Below are 19,518 nucleotides of genomic sequence, written 5' to 3'. Positions count from 1 at the left end.
ACAGCCATAGTGAACTTAAAGCTGTCTAATTTGTGCCCAAACTGGTTCTATAAAAGCATTATAGCAAGCTATACAGCTCGTATACAGCTGACATACACAGCTTGTGGAGTACATGTGAACGACTATTGAACTCTTAAATGGAGTAAAATGTTACTTGGGTAGTAGGTATGTAGTAGGTATACTAAGCATTTAGAAAGACAACATTTGAAAAATTCTCGGTGGGAAACTTAGTTTGTTGTGTTTTGTATCATAATTTATTTAATGACTTTAATTTATGATGATTACCACTTCCAATGCATAGACTAAATACTTCAAATTTAATTACTTAGTTTTATAATTATCAAGTTTAATAAAATACATCTCTCATTTGCACATGTGTCCGTTTAGCCAAGATCTGCCAGTTAAATTTGAGGTTTAAAATTGTTCTGAATAGAAATAAATTAAATTAAATTGAATATTGTGTTGCTGTACGTTTAAGTTTCACATTTTGTCAAAGTCCACTTTTGCATGCCGTGGCAGCCTGTACCTAATTAAGATAGCACCTAGTCTTAAGACAAAATTATGTATGTAAACCCCTTTGCTTGAATTTGTGTCTGTCTTGTTGGTTGTCCTAATTAAATAAATAAATAAATAAATAATTCTGTACTTATTCCAATTAGGCAGACAGCATTGAAATATAATTTAGACATAGGTGCATCTAAGAGAACAATAAAAAACAGTAGGTGTGCTTTTAATTAGCTAAAACATTACTGAGCCCAAGATTAGTTAGCTATTGTATCTCAAAAGATATTTTACGCTCGTGATTATATTATATAACTTAACTATGGATTAAAGTTAATTCGGAAAGAGTATGGAATTATGGATTTCACTTCATAACTTTCTCAAAAGTAGCTGAACTAATTTCAGATCAATCTACATCGCATTTTAATGTTAAAATGTTCACGCAGTTAGCCCGAGTCGGAAATAATCGAAACATCAAAAGATACTTGAGTACATTACAGTTTTTTTTATAAATATAGTTAGTCGCGCTTGACCATTGCCCTTACAACTTTGATAACGGTGAAGTAATGCCATGTTATTGTTTGGTATAATGAGATCTATTTACTGTGCTTTAGAAGACAAAATATTGTCTGATAAGGATAATAACATGAAAAAACATTTTTTTTTATTTCATTAAGATAATTTACCTAAGATAAATATTTATTTTTTACGTAGACAGGTCTGCCTATTAACTTGCTATCTACATCATGTTGCACATAATCCCATTTAATTTATAAATATATGAAGGTATCGAAATAATTTAATAAAATAAATATTTATTGAGTTTATGCATTTTTTCATTTATCAAATCGTTATCATAATAATTGATATGAATATTCTGAAATCTTTGAGTAATTACTGTCTAAGATTTATCTTATTTATTTTTTGTTTTTTATTTCTATAATGCGTGCTAATTTTAGAAGATATTGGACTAATAAGATATTATGCCAGATATGTCCCACCAAAATGTATTATAAGATAATGTGTGGTAAATATACCTAACAATGAACTTTCATACTACGAAAATAAGTTCGCGTAGTATGCGTTATCAGCGTGTACTCTAACGATTGGAAATAGTGACGTCACAGGGGCGTGGGGTACGGTAATATCCGGCGAAGATGCGTAGTGTAGTCAAATTAATAAATATTACGGTACCGGTAAAGATACCATCAGTAATCGATCCGGTCGCGTCTCAAGCGACAGACGCACGCGCAAATAGAAGACGATACAAACAATTGTGATTGAACTTAGTTCTTTTAAGTGATACTGCGAGTGCCCACTGCACGCAAGGTGAGCTTCATATTCTTATAATAACGAGAATACTATGGAAAATGTTCAATTAAGTAGTACTTATTGTAAAATCAATCTTAAGAACAAATCTTGCCCAAAATAATATATGAATAATGCGAATAAGTTGTATATTTTATGCTCTTATTTAAAAAAGAAACAATTCTTATTTTTCTAATAAACAAAATTAAATGATAACCGTAGAAGTTTAATTAGTGCGACCTTTAATTATAGTCTTTTATGTATGTTGAATAAGCCAAAATTCAAACCATCATCATAAAAGTGATGATCATCACTATCCTACCATCCAAATACTAAAAACCTGTTCAGTATACGTTTGAATATTGTAGTTTTTATATTTTATAATATGTAGTACGTATCTACGTATTAAGTAATTAGGTATATTTTCTTCTGCGCCCTTCACAATATTTACGTCAATACACGAGCAACATGCCTTTTTGTAATAATGTTGAAATGTAGTTAGCAACGGCTCACCTGGCCTGAGTTTATTAGGTTCTCGTAGGTATGGATCATGCAGTGTTCTTGCGAAATAGCACCGATTAAAAGTACAAAAGAAGTACCTTTTTTTTTTAAGAATTTAACTTAGTGTACCATATTCCGCATGTATAACCTTAGTTTCATCATTATTATAAATATTTCTGTATTGAGATCTCTTTATGCGTCTTCTTGTTAAGCATGATCAATATAATAGAATTTTAATTAGAGTTATTTTATGATAAGACTAATTCGATTTTTATTAAATACAAAATACCATATTAAATAAGCATACAAAATATCAACAACAAAACTAGTTTTTAATATGAATATACATTAGCTGTTATTATTAACTACGACGTGTAAGGCTGGGTTGCACCATCCAACTTTTACTATAACAAACTTCAAAAGTCTGCCAAACTCCATACAAAAGGCACCGGTATGGTTATAGTCACGGTTAAAATAAGATGGTGCAACTCAGCCTTAATGTTAAAAAAGTTCGTATGAAAAGGTTAGTATGAGCCCAAAATAAGGAAATCCCTCAATTTCAGGATTTATCCCACACCGCACTCAGACGTATGTTTTCACTAAATTAGCCAGCCCGGGAACTGAACATGGGATCCATAGGTATCCATATCACTACGCCATTAGGCGGTATTACTTATTCTGTGGCGGTACTAGATTTTAAGCCGCACGTCGGGCCTATCGAGTCTACCAGACACCTAAGGGTTAATATAACATGGAAACAATAAAGAATTAACTTCATAAAGGCTAGGTACAGTGCCGGATATTTGCAAAATATGGTAGCGTATTGGTATTTAGTTATCTTTAATCTATAGATTTGAGTAGGGAACTGTCTGTATTGTTGCTTATACGGAATGCCTTAGATCTGCAGATACGAAAATTCGGCGTCTTCCTCTTTTTATTCGAATCGACTGTGATAATTGCTTCATGACGATTGAGTATTGTATCAATAAAAACAACAACCTGTTTTTATAATTTGCCTTCTGAATGACTATGCTAGGCGCTTTAAACTCGTGTTTGTAAAAACGTGCGAGCCCACCATGTCGTAGTTCAATTATTATTCACAAAACAAGTTTTTTTATAACTATTATTCTTGTTTGAAAAACTAGAGTTATGATTTCTTAAAAATAAAACATACAGACAATCACCATCAACCTTTATACATATTTTCAATTTTCAAGTATAATTCTTCCTAGGTATAATATTGAGCGATTGTTTCAAAACTCTTAGTTACGTATGTTATTATTTTTCTCCTTTTCAAAAGAAAAAACAGGAAAAGGTAAAAGAAAACTTGACTATAAAACTCACGTCGACTTCGACTTATTATCTTGAATTTGAATACCAAATATTTACACATGTGAAATTGGTATCAAATGATTTCGTTTTTATTCGGCAGCAATGTTGTATTAAAAGGTAATTGCTATGCTACAGATTGTCATTAATATTAGTTGACATAAGATTTATTTGTATAATTGTGCTGATTTAGAAATTTGTTTAAAATCGATACAAAAATTAATTAGTTACCTGTAAATTACCTATTTTGTATGATGATACTGAATCTAAAGCTGTATGTTTTCCAAATAAAGAGACGCACTGCCTCTGATTCCAATTTCCAATTTCTCTGATTTGAATCGGAGACAGTGCGTCATCGCACTTACCTACCAATTCTTGTTGGTTACATTAATTCGTTTTTGCGGGAACATTGCAAACATTTCTAATTCAAAAACAATAGAAAGTCAGAATAAAAAAAAATCCAATCAAAGATTCAGTACCTGTGGCGGAAGCAAGGCCGACTGATTGGTTCTAAAGCTTTTCCATCTCATTTAGGTTGAACGGCCGTTGAGTACGACCAACCACTGGAAAATGAACCTTTTCTTAAAAACTCAAGTACCTACCTGTAGTTTTTTTAGAAAGCCCTCCGCCGACCACAGTATTGGACCTCTCTAGAACCTTTTTTGCTTAATTGGACACGAATAGTTCCTTTCACAGACAAAAAAGTTGAGCTCTACCGTTTCACTACTGATATATCTAATTAAATAGCCCCAAGTTCAAGGTTGAATTTGATTAGGCGTTACGGTTGAGGATTTAAATCGGCGCAAGTACAAATATACTTGGGTCTTAGTGTTAGGCGGGTTAGCTCACGTACGCGGTATTGGCCCGAATGCTAATCACCCGCAACCCTCTTTTTCAATCATGCAGGTACTCGAATTGCTGTGATTCATATAATTGGTGAGAAACGGGACATGCACAATGTTAAAAACAGGACTCACTTGGCTCATTAAACCAACGTACGTGAGCAAATGAGCATAACACCAAAAACGCCCTTTTATTAAAAAAAAAAAACAGCATAATTTTCTCCTATTCAAAATGATTTGTAAATTATCATAACAATGATGTCAAATAATGGTTGTTTTTCCCTTGTAGATTAATGCTCACATTACATGTAAAGTCGAGGTCAATCTAATGGCCAGGCCAATGTTTACTATTTATCTAGATATACAGTTGTTTTCTTTCAAGTATTATGAGATTTATTCATTGTATGCTTACCTACCGGAACCCTGTACTACTTCTGTTTACCCGTAACTAAAACGTAAGGTAAAAGTTGTACATTGTAAGGAGGGTTGAAATTTCCAAGTGTATTTTTCTGTGACCTAGCGTCTGAGATAAGTTTATAGTAGAAACTTATAAGTCTGAAAAAATCCAAATATGTAACTTAAATGATTATAAATAAATTGAATTATATTTTTCTAAGGATTGTGAATGGATAAAAGTTTCTGTTAGAGAAGCTTTTAGGTAAAATTAATGCCCCAGTTTAGGAGCTTTAAAATGTCGAATGCCGTTATGATTTACCGTAAAATGACTTTATTTTCTTAAAGATCCAGTTTAACTGACGTATTATGGTCGGTCACTGTAGTGATTTGGATTTGACAACGGCCGAGAGGGTTTGAATAAAAAATTAAAATAAGATAAGGAAGCAAAGGTGACTGACTGAATTACTGACTGACAAAGTGGTCTATCAGGTAGATGTTATGACGTAGGCATCCGCTAAGAAAGGATTTTACGAAACTCCACCCATAAGGGGGTAAAACGGGAACCACGCGTACGAAGTCGCGGGCGGCCGCTAGTACCTATTGTACAAAGTATTCCTTTTTCTCTACTTATATTTTATTATTGACCTTATTTGTTTGAAAATTCTCGATTTTATGTAAACGAATGTTTCCATCAATGTTCAGTTCAGTAAGTATCTTAGTAACAGTTGGTCAAATATAACTTTTACATATTTCTGTATAAACAGGTAGGTATGATTTATTCTTAAAACGATGACTGTCAGTCAATAACATGTTATTAAAAGAACTACGAACGCGCAATTATTATTCTATGAATCACATTATTTACTTACCAAGTCTAGTTTATAAAATGTTTATAAAAAATATCAAGTGATGAAGTTGTTATTTCTTAAAAGTGCCTTAGCCTTATAATACATCGCAGGTACTTTCCTAATGTGCACTGTCACTAATTGTACACAGAACTTTAGTTAACTCTGACGTGACTGATAAGTTTTACAGTAATCAGAACTCTTTTGACCCCACAATTCAATATGGTACCCGTAAGATACTGGTTACTGGTCTAACTTCCATAATAATCTAAATTCCATAATAAAAATCCTAATTTATTTAAATTCTTAAGACGAATTTTTTCGCAAACTTTACAAAGGCGCGGCCGTTTTATTATTCTAAAGTTATGTTAAACTGATTAATATTTAGTTTTTTATTTGAACGTCACCACGTTTGGGTCATAAGGTTGTTAGTCGCATTATATTTACGACTAAAACTCGCTATTTTCAAGATCGGCGGGTCATGGAAACCAAGACATTTGGTTTTGAATTCGTTATGTTTATTCTTGCCCTCTTACTTACCACATCCTAGCCCAAAGATTATTTGTGACATAGCTTAGCGCGTATCTGTCGCGCCGATTGGCAGAATGGGCAGATGGTTACTAAACAATTGCACCGAATTACTTACGCAACATGGTTTTCGAGGTATTTACCATACTAATTGTAAAGCTAAGTGCGCTAAGATCTCGGATAGTTGGTGTTTGAATCAAAATGTATCGCGAATATAGTCGTTTTTGTGAAAAGTGGGCCGATAAAAATGTTCACCGTGTCAAATATTATAAGGGCAAGTAATTTCTGCTTCATATTATACATTAAAATACGTGTTAATAAGAGTGTTCGCTGTGTTATTGGATTGAAAATTGTGCTGAAAATGTTTAAATCTAGGTAGGTATATCAGAATTATTTTGGTAAGTAAGGAATTAAAATGCTTGCACGATATTAAACGTTATTTTCAAAACTTGTGTAACTTATAAAGATTCAGCAAAATGTTTAATGATTCTTACGCGTAAAAATGGTTTGAATATTTTTCTCGTTTTGCGATAATTTTCATTGATTTATTTATTAGTGGTAGCGTAATGTTGTATAAATGGGCTATCAAACACTTTTTTTTTCAAATCGAACCAGTTCTTGAAATTAGCGCGTTCAACCGAACAAACAAACTCTTCAGCTCTATACAGGGTGTTAGGTAAATGGGTATAGGCGGGACTCGAACCCACGACCTTCCGCTTGCCGGGCGACTGGTAATTAAATAATTTTAATAACGATTGAAATGATGATATCATTTACCTAACACTCTGTATAAGGACAAAAAGAAGATATTTGTGGCATTCACCTTATCATTCCAATCAATCTCCTGTTTACATTACGAACTCCTGTTCCTGTTTCATGTCTTTTGTTAGAAGTTACCAGATAAAACACTGTTGTTTTGAAAATTATGTCACTACTTACTTGGCATGGTGTTCCTTATTTATTTATCCTTCTGAAAACTGCCTTGGAAATGAGTTATATAGATTAAGCGATATTATTAAATAAAGTTACGGTACTACTACGAGGTACATAAAATATTTTAATTATTGTTTTTTTGCTTAGGCTAAAGAAACAACTGTTCTTTATTAAAACACACAGTTTTATCTAGGAAATGAGTAATTTTATGGCGTCGTCTTCTGTTGTTTTTCTTATTAATCACCCGATGATTATCTTTAATTGCGAAATGTTTAGTTCTATTTATTGCCAACGAATAAACCAAACAATAAAATTACAAGTAAGTAGGTAAGGTGCATCATCTTTTGATTATAATGACAATGACAGTGAACTAGCAAAGGAGTTTTCCTTGCATTGACTACTTTTTATAAGGACGTTGGAGATGTTACTTCCTTCAGTATTATTCTTGACGTCTTCTTACATACAACTTCCGTTCGTAATTTTGATAAAAATTAACTTACATTGTTCTAATTAATGCAATTGTGAATATAGTGGTACTGAAATTACGGTTGGTCACATTTTTTCAGAGAATATAATTAATATATTTGTAATTTTTCATGAGTTTTATAATTAATGATTTGTTTTCTTCTTTGCTATTTAAGCTTTATTGAGCAGCCAGCTGCTGCCAGCTGCCAGACCAGCCAGTGGGTACTTATTTTCAATAAAAACATTAAGTCATAATTTGTTTTAAAAATATTTTTAATCAGAAACAATAAATTTATAAATAAAGGCAGCTAATTAACCAATACTAAAACTACGAACATACTGTGCTTAATATTAAAATTAAGAATATTAAGAAATTCTTATTGACTAGTTAAAATTATGTATACTAAAAAGGTTGTAATGTCAAGTACAAAATAGTATGCATAGGAGACGATAAGTTACAATAATAACAATTTTATCATAGGCGTAATACTAAACATCAAAACCCTGGACTTGAACTTCGGCCCTTTAAACCAATAATAAGTTGGGTAATTGCTTTTGTTGGCTCTATTATTCAGTCATTGACTGAATAACTTAACATATTATAATTAATCAATAATATTGTTCGCAATAAGTATATTGCTATAAGTAGTATTCAAGTGTGCAAAATCAACAAATAATGCCAATGCAAATCTTGTAGTGAAACCATTCATTGTTGTCCAATAGGTTCGCCAAATAAATATTGTATAGGAAATGTTGCGACACAGAGGCACGCAGGCGGCCGTCACGTCGTCGGTCAGTATTCCATAAAAGTCAATACTATAAACGCGTGTACAAAATTAAATGGAAAAACATTCATTAAATACGAAAAATACATTCATACTTTACGTAGAAATTAAATAATAAATAGTCAAACCAAAGCGTACTACATTGTAGCAACATCCAGTGCGGCGTCCATTAAAATGTTTTTAACATTAATTTTATAACGGTTATTATAAAATTGTGGCGTTTTCTGTGCGATATACTGTTATACCTATATGGTGTTCCGTAATTATGGGCATTTGAGCGTATATTTAAGAAATGTGATCTATTTTCCCAGTACTACTATAACGCATTATTGGGATTAAAAATGTGACCGTAATCGTTTGTGTACCATATATTTGGGATTGTGTGCCCAACGTGCGTTCTTCAATATAAAACTGATCTCAGGATATTACATGGGTAGTCCTCACGTAAACATTGGTCGAGTTAAAAGTGTAAACCCCGTTTGTTTGCGAAGTTTTTGGGATGGTAATGAGACATCGGTGATGTTTAAATACGGACGTGTGATAAACTGCTAGCACCAACACACTAGTTAGTGGAACTCTTCACTAGTAACTGTCAGTACCACTAATGTAATAGCGTTGTTTCCGATGGATTACCGTGGCAATCGACTTTGTGGAATTCTACTACAGCAGTACGGTAATTAGATTTTTCCTTGTTTGATTTTTTATTTAATGGTGAAATACTAACTCCGGGTGAATGACCCTAAATAAAGGTTTTTCAAGGGATATGTAATTTTTTAAAAATCTCTTAATTACATATTTCTTATCCATTAAACATAAACCAAAAAAATGTTTTGAATTTGATATCATTAGTATTTTCCGGAAATGAAAGTATTTACTTTGTGTTTGTTTTGTTCCCTAATGTAAAACATACTATTACTGCTTCCGTTGTGATAGAGTAATTTATATTATTAATCTAATGAGTTCAATTATTATTATTTTTCCAAATCTCGGATAATATGATAAAGAGATCATTTTCCCAGCCTCCCAAACCATTAAATAGACTCCGGATTTTTCAGCTAGAGAGAAAAAAAAATCTTCTGAAATCGGCGTTAAACTCTAATTATAGAGTTAACTGTAATATTGTGATGCTACAGAGATGAAAGAAAAGTGTGGGAAATTGAAAAAAAAAACTACTTTAGTATAATCTTGCCTTATAGGTACCATATTTTTTTCGAAATCGCTCCATTGTGAATCTCGTGTTGTAGACTGAACATAACTAAATAATCTTTTATAATTCAGTTCACAAAGGAAACGATAGGTATAGAAATGAAACTCATAAAAACTCAAAATAATAATAATATACTAAGATCTGTGTATTATCTGTGTATTATATTAAGTCATTCCTCCGGCAAATAAGGTAATTTATGAGCTCGCTAAATATCGCTTATGTTTTTATTCACACTGGATATTATAGGTATCTACACCTTAATATATTATACATTTACCTAACTGGTTTATTATGATCTGCTACTTAAAATTCTGGAAAGAACATTAATTGTAGCATCCATGGCGTAAAAAAATTTACAAATTGATAATGATGCCCAATCCTTGACCTTTACCTTGGATACTCGAGTTTAACACGTCTAAGAATGTGAATGTTTTCGTGTCGAAGTTGAACCAAAGAGTTTATTAACCTCATCTGCCGCAGGCCGTATTGTTCGGTGGTGGGGCTAGCCGAACCGAGACGGGCTAATTTACTTTATCGCTGAAAAGTTATGATAAAATCTGTTTAGTCCGGAACAATAGAACCTTTTTAAATTATATTTTTTCACTTTGCTGCACATAAAATGCACTCCACGCACTTTTAAACATCTTTAGCAACTAAATTATTAATTTTAAGCGGTGTTAATGTAACAGTTAAACTGTGCCATGTGAAACCGAGTCGGCAACAGAATAATAAACTCATTTCGCAAATCAATCAACAGACAAGAAAATATCTATCACTACTTTACTTATTGAAATTGATAAATCTACCTTACCTTTACATAACAACTAAATACAATAGAAAGCTGAGTTTGGCTCTACGTTACTTTGCTTACTTGCAAACATGTTAAAAAAACAAAACATACTACATAGAATAGGTATTAAGAAACTGTTTGATGGTCAGAGAAGTTCGAATGAGATAAAATATGACGGTTTGTCTACAATTATCAAACTGAGACATTAACCTTTAAATCGCATATCATCCGACATAATGCATCATTTACTTATATCATAGTCGTATACGAGAGTACCTACATGTAGTTAGTTGTATGACAAACATTGTTTAAATAAAGACGTGGAACTGGGAGGTGAAGCGCTGCGGTCAATTGCGGCTTTCATGGTTAAATTCAGTATCATCAAAATACACAAACGAACAATGTTCTTAGCAGACATGTATATTTTTATGTAATCTCTTCCACAGATCCAATACTTTTGGACCAATTCAAGCTCGAGATGTCATACGGAATCGAGCGGTTCTTCCTGTTGTCGTACTGCCTGGCATGCTGCTGGCCAGGGCTGGGAGCCAAGTCGGACCTGCGGGTAGTCCGGCAATGGAGCGAGCTGGAATTCGAGTTCCCCAACGACACCGCGCGTCAAATCGCGACCGAGAGGCGGTATTACGTCCCTGGCAACTCTGTGCCTATTGATGTGGATGTCCAACATAGACAAGGTATGTTTCAAGGACTAGATTCTTAATCAGATACTAGTTTTTGCCCACGACTTCGCCCGCGTCATCTAATACTGATTTTAACTAAGACACGTGTCTCTTTTCATTAAAAAAATCAAGATTTGACAGAAACAGGCTAATCAGTAGCTATAACGGGGTCGTGACACTGTTTTTATATTTTATGAATAATAAATAATGTACATAACTAAATGTAGGCTGTAGTTTTATGTTGTGTGTCGTTGGAGAATGCGGTCGTCACCTAACAGATAAAACTCGGTGATAAGGTCGCGAAAATTTAGAATTCATTTCAATAATGATCATTCATATCCAGGAAACTTGAATTAAATGAACAAAAACAAAATACAATAATATGTATTAGCATAAAATTACTTATAAATAATTAATAAAAGTTAATTTATTATAAATACACTGATTATCATTATAAAATAAGTCGGACAAATAAATAATCAATTTTTCCCTTATCACATAAATTGTGTTTTCATGGTCTTTCTAAAGGAAGAAGATAGTGTGACACTGACACACTTAATTCTCGTGGTTGTTATCTGTTTATTTAAATTCTTCATGATCAAGCATGCTGGCTACATGGAAACGGGCAATGAAGTAATAATACGTGTACAATTATTTACGTAAGTTATCGGTGGTGAATCGTGACAAAATTGATGCATATCATTTCATATTATATCCGGTTTTATGTTATTAAACGTTCATATTAATAAACATTTAAATATTGCATCTATAAAAACAACCTCTGATTATTTATAACTCATATATTAAGTCCAAGCCATGCAAAGCAGAGTTAAAGTTGACCACCTTACTAAATGAAAAACAGCCAAGTGTGGGGTCTATCCATGAAGCTAAAGATAAAAATGGAGGGCAGAGTTGGAACAAAAACTTGAGTCAAATACCTACTTATATCTATCTCGCTCTCTGCGGCCCTACCTCTCTTTTTAGTGTGAACTGTAGTATTGCTATCTTCTGATTTAAATCTCCTTGTAAATTCTTCGAAATAGCCAATTCACTAACCAAATCAGAAGTTAACCAAATAAATAATTAACATTTGAAACTAAGATTACCTAGTTAAATAAAAAATCACAAAATTGTCGGCCATTTAGGCTTAATGTGTTGGCGAATCAGGGAATTACAATCCCAATTCCTGGGTAATCGGTACCATGTGGCAACATCGGCCCAATCCGGCCCATCATGGCGGTTGTTTACTATTTTGTTTATTAAGCAGTTAATTTCGTTTGAGATTGTTTACAGGAAATTATCATTGTTTTATCACAAGAATTGGTGCAAAATTTTGTAGTGCGTGGTTGCGGTAGTACGTGGTGTCCTGGAAGTGACATAAGATTCCACGCGTAAGTGTTTATTTCGTGATTTCCGACATTGGATCATTGTAAACATTTTTCACATTTTTTACAGTAATTTCTTCCTAAAACGTTTTACCAGTAATTACACTTATCATTTTTAATGATACCTATGTCAAGAAATAAAGATTTTACATTGGTTTCATTGAATTTGAGCAATTTTATATTTTTTGTTTATTTAGAAAGAGCGAGTCTGCCCACAGAGAGCGAGATAGTGATACTTAGTTTGTGCTTCAAGTAGGTATTCGGAGTGTGGCCTCCATTTTTATCTGTAGCTTCATGGGTCTATCACGTGCGCTGAGGCTTTCGTTTTCTCTCTCCTAGAACTTTTTCCATGCCTTTTGTTCCATCTCTTGGAAACATATAAAATTTGAAAATAGTTGATTAGACAAACGTACTATCTAACCACAAACGTAACGTTACAGAGTACTTAAATAACTACAATATTACTGAAAGGCATGAATACCCAAATTATCACTGCTCATCACAAAAACTCAAGAACCTTGCGGGATTCGAATTAACGACAGCTTTTTTAACGTTTCGGATTCGAACTAAACCGACGTTCGTTTTTTACTCAAAACTCGAAAATGACTATAAGCGAGCTTAAGAACAGCCTCTGTTTATTCATGATCATTCATATTTTTTTATTCTCTAGGAAAAATCCGTAAGCGAATTTCGCAATCCTATGTGAACTAACCTTTTATGTTGAATCGTTAAACAGCTGTAAAACTTACGACTAACGAACTCATTGTTTAGAAAAACCATAGTAATAACAAATGCTATAAATATTTTTATGCATACAGACTTACTACGTGGCGTTGACGACTATGAGGCTCTATGACGTCATTGTTATTCAATGAAAAAAATATTAAGGCAATTTAAAGCCTTTTTATTGTTAGTTGATTCCATAAATTTACATAAATCATCTTAATAAATCTACATAATGCTCATATTTCGTTCTAATGTCGCTTCTTAGATCTCATTCGAGGCAACACTTACGTTGATAGTAGCATTTTGTACAGTTTATTGCCCTGAATTTTTGTCACAACCTGAGACTTTTTCTTTGTAATCGATTTGATGTGCGTTTTCTTTGTTTAGGCTCGCAGAAATCGCGCATCTTCGTAACGGTTCCTCGGTTTGACGAAGGGCGGCCGGTGACCCTGGGCACAGTGGACGAGCTGGGCCGCATCGTTGGGTACCCTGACTACGCCTGGAACGACAATCAAGGACAGAACTGCGATGGACTTACTTCAGTCTTCAGAGTTGCTGTAAGTTATATTCCTTATCATAGTTCTTGTTCTAGTAGATAAAGAGTTGGACCTGTGATCTTGAAGTTTTATAAAAATATAAGGTTCTCTATAAAAAAATATTCCTGCAGAACCCTGTCATAGAAAAAATGCTTCAGGAACAAACGAACGTTTTTTCCTGAAGTTTCCGGCAGCTTTGTGGAAAATTTTACGAATGTACACTACATAATCTTTTATGAACGAAACACCATAAAGAGGAATAACTTAAAAAATAATGTTGTTTACTAAATTGAGCAAAAGAAATCACTAATCATCATGTAATGATATAGGATCATTGTCCGTTATATCTGTTTGTCAAGGCCGCTCGTGATGATGTTCAAACACGTATCAGATAGTGTTTTTTGAACATTTTAAGTACATAATATGAACGTTTTGAAGAACATTGTGTTTTTTGTCTGCAAGATATTAGATGACTTTAGGAATTTATTGTTTTTATAGCGTACACATTAAAAAGCGTGAATTCCCCTTCTTTAGTTTCATTCAATAACTAGGTAAATAGGTCCCTACCCTAAATAAATTAGGAATATAGCCTACCCTACCCTAAATAAATTAGGTAGGGCCTAAATAATTAGGTAGCTTTTAATTTATTCCTCATTCATAAAGTAAATAACACGTTCCAATCATTATTCCGGAAAACAAACATATCTGAGAAATGTATTCACGTACTCGTATGCTTCCCTTCATGTACTGAATTCAATGAAATCTTTTCTTATAAAGCAGTGGTCAAAGTCTGTTTGATATTAGTTTTAGATGTCACCTTTGAGTAATATAGTCAATATAGGTAAATGAAGGCAAACCACCAGACATTACTAGAAACAGCATTTATGTGATGCTATTTCCAATAACAATAAACATTTAAAATGTACTATGTTTGCTAACTTTATATTTATTCATGTGACGTAAACTATGTCGCATTTTCTTTAATTTATTTTTATTTGATAAAGGACTTTTGTTTTACAAAGACATGCCAGTCCTATTGTACCTACATTATTATTCTGTGCTATTATTAAATACTATTTACAGGGTCTACGACTGATTACCACACAACATACTAGCCGACTCCGAAGTAGGTTCCCTCAGAACAATCTGAAAGATATCAACCCCAAGCCAGCCTACATACGAGTATATCTAATGTGAAACTGATCTTTACTGGATGGATTTCGAATTACGTTATAATAAGTGTTAACTGACTGTGGAGGGAGTTTGATATCCTTTTGTAAGTGTGGCCACGGTGTGTGGCCGACCTCAAGCACGTCTTTAACAAAGGCTCACATATTTTTTTAAAGATTATGAATATTTGTATTGCACAAATTAATAGTAGTCCCGTTAGCCCCTCGTACTAAGCTAAATATGCTTGTGTGGGCTCACCACAACAGTCGAGCAGCGGTGGGATTCGAACCCGCGTTCCTCGGATCGGTGGCTTCAAATATTACTACCAATGTTCTAAGAAATCAAAATCAATGTTTGTATCGCATTTCAGATAGACCAGTGCGACCGTCTATGGGTGATGGACGCGGGCAAGATCGGCGACCTCCAGTACTGCCCGCCACAGTTGCTCGCCTTCGACCTTAACACCGACCAACTGATCTACAGACACGTCGTCAACGCCTCCAACTACATCGGAACATCACTGTTTATCACTCCAGTAAGTAAAGTTTGAGCTTGATAGTGAGTTGGCGGCAATTGAGAGCAACGAACTCTGTTTTTCTGTAACTTTAATTTCAATTGACAGGAAGGAACCAAATCTGAGTTTATGAAAAAATTTAAAAAGAGATTAAGATATAGGTAGACTCTTAAACTTCTGTAGGTATTCTTCCTACTGAATAATTAATTTCAAAAGTATGCAAGAGTAGTTACTTAAGGCACTTAAAAAAAGAGTGTAACATCTCAAGGGTTTGTTTTAATACTTACCTACCTAATTATTGTGTTGATATATACACTCGCCTTGTGTATTTGCTAAACATATTATTTTGATTACCTATTGGCTAATTAACGTGATTAATTCATTTTTCAGGTGGTCGACGTCAGAGGTTCTGCGGGTAACTGCCAAGACACTTTCGTATACATCGCCGATGTATCTGGTTTCGGAATGCTGGTGGTCGATGTGGCCAACGACCGCTCGTGGAGGGTCACGCACAGGCTGATGTTCCCCTACCCTTCACACGGCACCTTTACTATTGACGGTGAGTTCAAATTAGCTAGTTGAAGTTTACCTATTTGAAACCCTGGAGACAGTACCTACTCGAAGCAAGTTTTTTAGTTACCTATAACGATAGAAGAGAAGGAATCAAATTAGAATTTCTTCATTGGTGTAGGCTGCTGCAATCCTGGTACTTTTTTGGCCCAAAATGGTTCTGGAACAGTTTGATTGGACCTATTGCAAAACCTGTCTGTTTATAAATTTACTTTTTTGGTGGATTGAAAATGACTTGAACTCAAAATGACCAGCAATATCAATTTGTTTCAGGTGAAAGCTTTGACCTGATGGACGGTATTTTGGGTATGGCCCTGTCACCGTACCGCGAGGGACGAGACCGTTATCTATACTTCCACGCACTGGCTTCTATTACTGAAAATGTAGTGCGTACAAAAGTACTCAGGAATGACTCCTTCATTCACGACGTCAATGCTGCTCCAGATTCAATTAATGTAAGTATAATATTAGGCACATAATTATTACAGCTTTTAAACTCGAACGAACACAGAATTAAACTTTTTCTTATTTTTTTTAATAAAATTGCAGGTGTTCCCTGATGAGCGACCAAATCAGTCAGCAGCCGAGGCCATGGACGATAATGGTATCCTGTACTTCGGTCTCATGGATCCGCCAAGTATTTGGTGTTGGAACTCCGCTACCCGATTTGAACCACGAAACTTCCACAAAGTCGCTGTGAACCAGGAAACCTTACAGTTTGCTAGCGGAGTCAAAGTAGTCAAAAACCTCAAGGGAGAACAAGAATTGTGGGTCCTAACATCTAGTTTCCAGAGAGTAATGACAGGAACTCTCGACAGTAGTAGAGTAAACTTCAGAATTCACGCAGAAAAGATCCCAACATTATTAGCAAACTCCCCCTGTGGAAATCCCCCAAAGGGGTACAAGCATGGATACCATGCCAACCAAATTATTCCGAGCGGCGGATATCATCATGGACCACACAGGTATGGCGCTGTATCGTATCTTTAGAGATCCGCGCTTTATCTGACCACATGTTAAGTGGACTGACTTGGTACAACTGGCCATAAGACTTCATTACATACAAATAAATATAATTTATTTCAAGAAAGTTGAGACTTTTTATTTAATTAAAATTTCGTCACCCCTGCAAGCAGCTGCAAGCTTATGTAACCTTGAATTAAAAGTAAAATATTAGAAAAATCCCACCGCACCAGCAAGTATGATTGTTTGTAATAAAATAGAAAAACAATTTAAAAAAATATAAATAATGAACTCCAGAAAAAATGTATGCAACTGAAAATAATAATTTAGAGGGATTGCTTCAAAATGTCTGTATACATTTGAATTTTCCTTGAAATGCTCATGTCGATGTGTTTATCTTCTACTCCGACAATCATGCCTCCTATGATAGAGGGGTCTACTTTTTCTGTCAGTTGTATTTTCTTGCCACCTTTGACGAATTTATTGAGAGCATCCATGAGAGCAGTGCGGGTTGATCCGTCAAGGGGTTTAGCGGTGATCACCTCACACAGGGCCTCGTTCCTATGGGCCACCATCACAGCCAGGAACATGTTGACCATGCGCCGCAACAATTTCAAGCGTCCGTTCTCTGCTACTATGGATAGGAAATTCACAGCAGCTGGAGGCATACCTTTGTAGAACAAAAAGGTTTACTTGTATTAAAAATAACTACTTTAGTTTCAATAAATATCATACAGGGAAGCATAAAAAGACTAATACGGTAGAAGCTAAAACTTTGGTATCATAATGAATAGGTGGCTAAGAAAAATACACTGTAATGATTATAAAATACGATACATTTGAACAGGAATTGTGACTACTTTACCAGCTTTTGCCCCAACTTCTTCCAGTAGCTTTGCTTTAGCAGCCCTAGAAATGACGCTTGTTTCTATGAAGTCCAACATCGCTGGTTTGCGGAGTTCTCCCTGAAGGGCTCGTAGGTGTTTCTCTACGTCTTCGACCTGCTTCATTTGGAGAGCTGCGCTGTACAGCGCTGACACATAGCGCCCTTCGATACCTAAAATAATGTTTTTTGTAACAACCAATTAATTGTAACACTCAGTTGTAACATTCAGTTACCATGTATTTTTATTTTTTTATTTTATCTTTATTAAAGAAACATACAGCCTTGTTTGACACATGCAGCTTAAAATTAAGTGGGTTATACATTGGCCTTTAAAGTTTCTAAAGCTAGGTTGTACAGTCAAAGTTGAAAAGGAGACAGATGTGAAGCATAATTTATGCATGCAAAAGAAAATATTAACATTAAAACATTATAAAAAATTTACATGGATACGCTAAAGATCAAGTAGATTGAAGGAGACGGCGAAACTTCACAATGCGTTCATGAAAGATGTCTAAATGACAAAATGCTGTATTATATTTTGTTAGTGGCTCTAATGATGAAACTATTTTTACGATAATTTGATCTACAAATGGGTATACTAAACGTGTTCCTGTGTCTGACTCGCGGCTTTATACATTTAAAGGCTAATTTACTTAATAAATAAGGACTATCAACCACTCATTTATAAATGATCTTAAATAAAAATATTTGATCTCTGTGTTCACGGCGGCATGCCAATGATTGAAGCTTTTCCGAGCTGAAATTTTTAAACCTATACTTCAGACGTCTCACAAATTTTGCTTGAATGCCCTCTAAGAGGTTAATGTATTTTAGGTACTGGGGATTCCACACAACCGAAGCATATTCCAGCTGAGATCTTACATAGGCATTGTAAAGTAATATTACGGTGTTCACATTTTTAAAGTCTGTATGTAAATTGTTAACTGAGAATGTACTTAAAATGTTGGCGGTATAGGAATTTGCTATGATTTTTCTTTTGTTACTAAGAGAATGAATTGCTGTTTCTTGATTTCAGGCGTTTTTTAGACTAAGCGCCTGAAAATTGAAATGATAATATGAATAATGAACCTCATTTAATGATAAACTAAGATTAAGTTGTAATATTATTATTGAAATGTAAAAATATAGGTTCAGAGAGGTTCAATGGATGAGGTTGGTTAAAATAATAACAGACAAAAGGCTATGAGAGATCAAAAATCAAAATTAACATTGCTAAAGCTTGTGCAATTTGCCTCACAATAAGGATAACACTTTTTTGGCGATAAGGTCATGCTGTATGAATGACGGCCGTAAAAAATGTGTACTTACCAAAAACTGGTATAGGCGGTTTGGTACCCAGGGAAGTTTGGCACATATTCCTCAGACATAATCGAATAACACTCACATACGTTTTATAATTAGTGCGAAACATAATAATTTTCAATTAATATTGGAGCAACAAGCTCAGAATACGGAACAAACCAGAAACCGTCAACGGGCGTAAATGTGTATTCATATAAAGTACTCCAAATCGCACTACTTTGACTTTAGAGCAATCAGTCAATGGCCGGCGCGCGCATTGTTTACATATCCGTCAGATTGACACTTTATAATTAAATTATGCCGTCTTGTGCCGTTCCAACATGTAAGAATGCTAC

At 34.2% G+C, this 19,518-nt stretch overlaps 2 protein-coding genes across 5 annotated transcripts; one reads left to right on the top strand and one right to left on the bottom strand.

Moving 5' to 3' along the window:
• Window positions 1-1,693: 1,693 nt before the first annotated feature.
• Window positions 1,694-17,101, top strand: LOC135074534 (protein yellow-like). 4 transcript variants are annotated; one of them, XM_063968855.1, is made up of 7 exons: window positions 1,694-1,830; window positions 10,877-11,125; window positions 13,609-13,778; window positions 15,298-15,462; window positions 15,832-16,000; window positions 16,285-16,466; window positions 16,561-17,101. In XM_063968855.1, exons 2-7 carry the CDS (start codon window positions 10,909-10,911, stop codon window positions 16,999-17,001), a joined length of 1,344 nt encoding a protein of 447 aa, XP_063824925.1. In that variant the 5' UTR covers window positions 1,694-1,830; window positions 10,877-10,908; the 3' UTR covers window positions 17,002-17,101. The 4 variants fall into 4 exon arrangements, with proteins under 4 accessions (XP_063824925.1, XP_063824923.1, XP_063824924.1 ...); XM_063968853.1 differs by lacking the exon at window positions 1,694-1,830 and adding an exon at window positions 6,295-6,385; XM_063968854.1 differs by lacking the exon at window positions 1,694-1,830 and adding an exon at window positions 8,841-9,106.
• Window positions 17,102-17,184: 83 nt separating this feature from the next.
• Window positions 17,185-19,292, bottom strand: LOC135074972 (ATP synthase subunit O, mitochondrial-like). The gene is made up of 3 exons (XM_063969338.1): window positions 19,190-19,292; window positions 17,840-18,031; window positions 17,185-17,644 (listed from the first exon to the last, which is right to left on the bottom strand). The coding sequence occupies exons 1-3, from the start codon at window positions 19,290-19,292 to the stop codon at window positions 17,301-17,303; spliced, it is 639 nt and encodes a 212-aa protein (XP_063825408.1). The 3' UTR covers window positions 17,185-17,300.
• Between the last annotated feature and the right edge of the window lie 226 nt (window positions 19,293-19,518).

Source organism: Ostrinia nubilalis, chromosome 9 (assembly GCF_963855985.1).
Source record: "Ostrinia nubilalis chromosome 9, ilOstNubi1.1, whole genome shotgun sequence".
NCBI lineage: Eukaryota > Metazoa > Arthropoda > Insecta > Lepidoptera > Crambidae > Ostrinia > Ostrinia nubilalis.
Note: the sequence above shows the minus strand (reverse complement) of the source record. Positions and strands in the feature narration are given on the sequence as shown.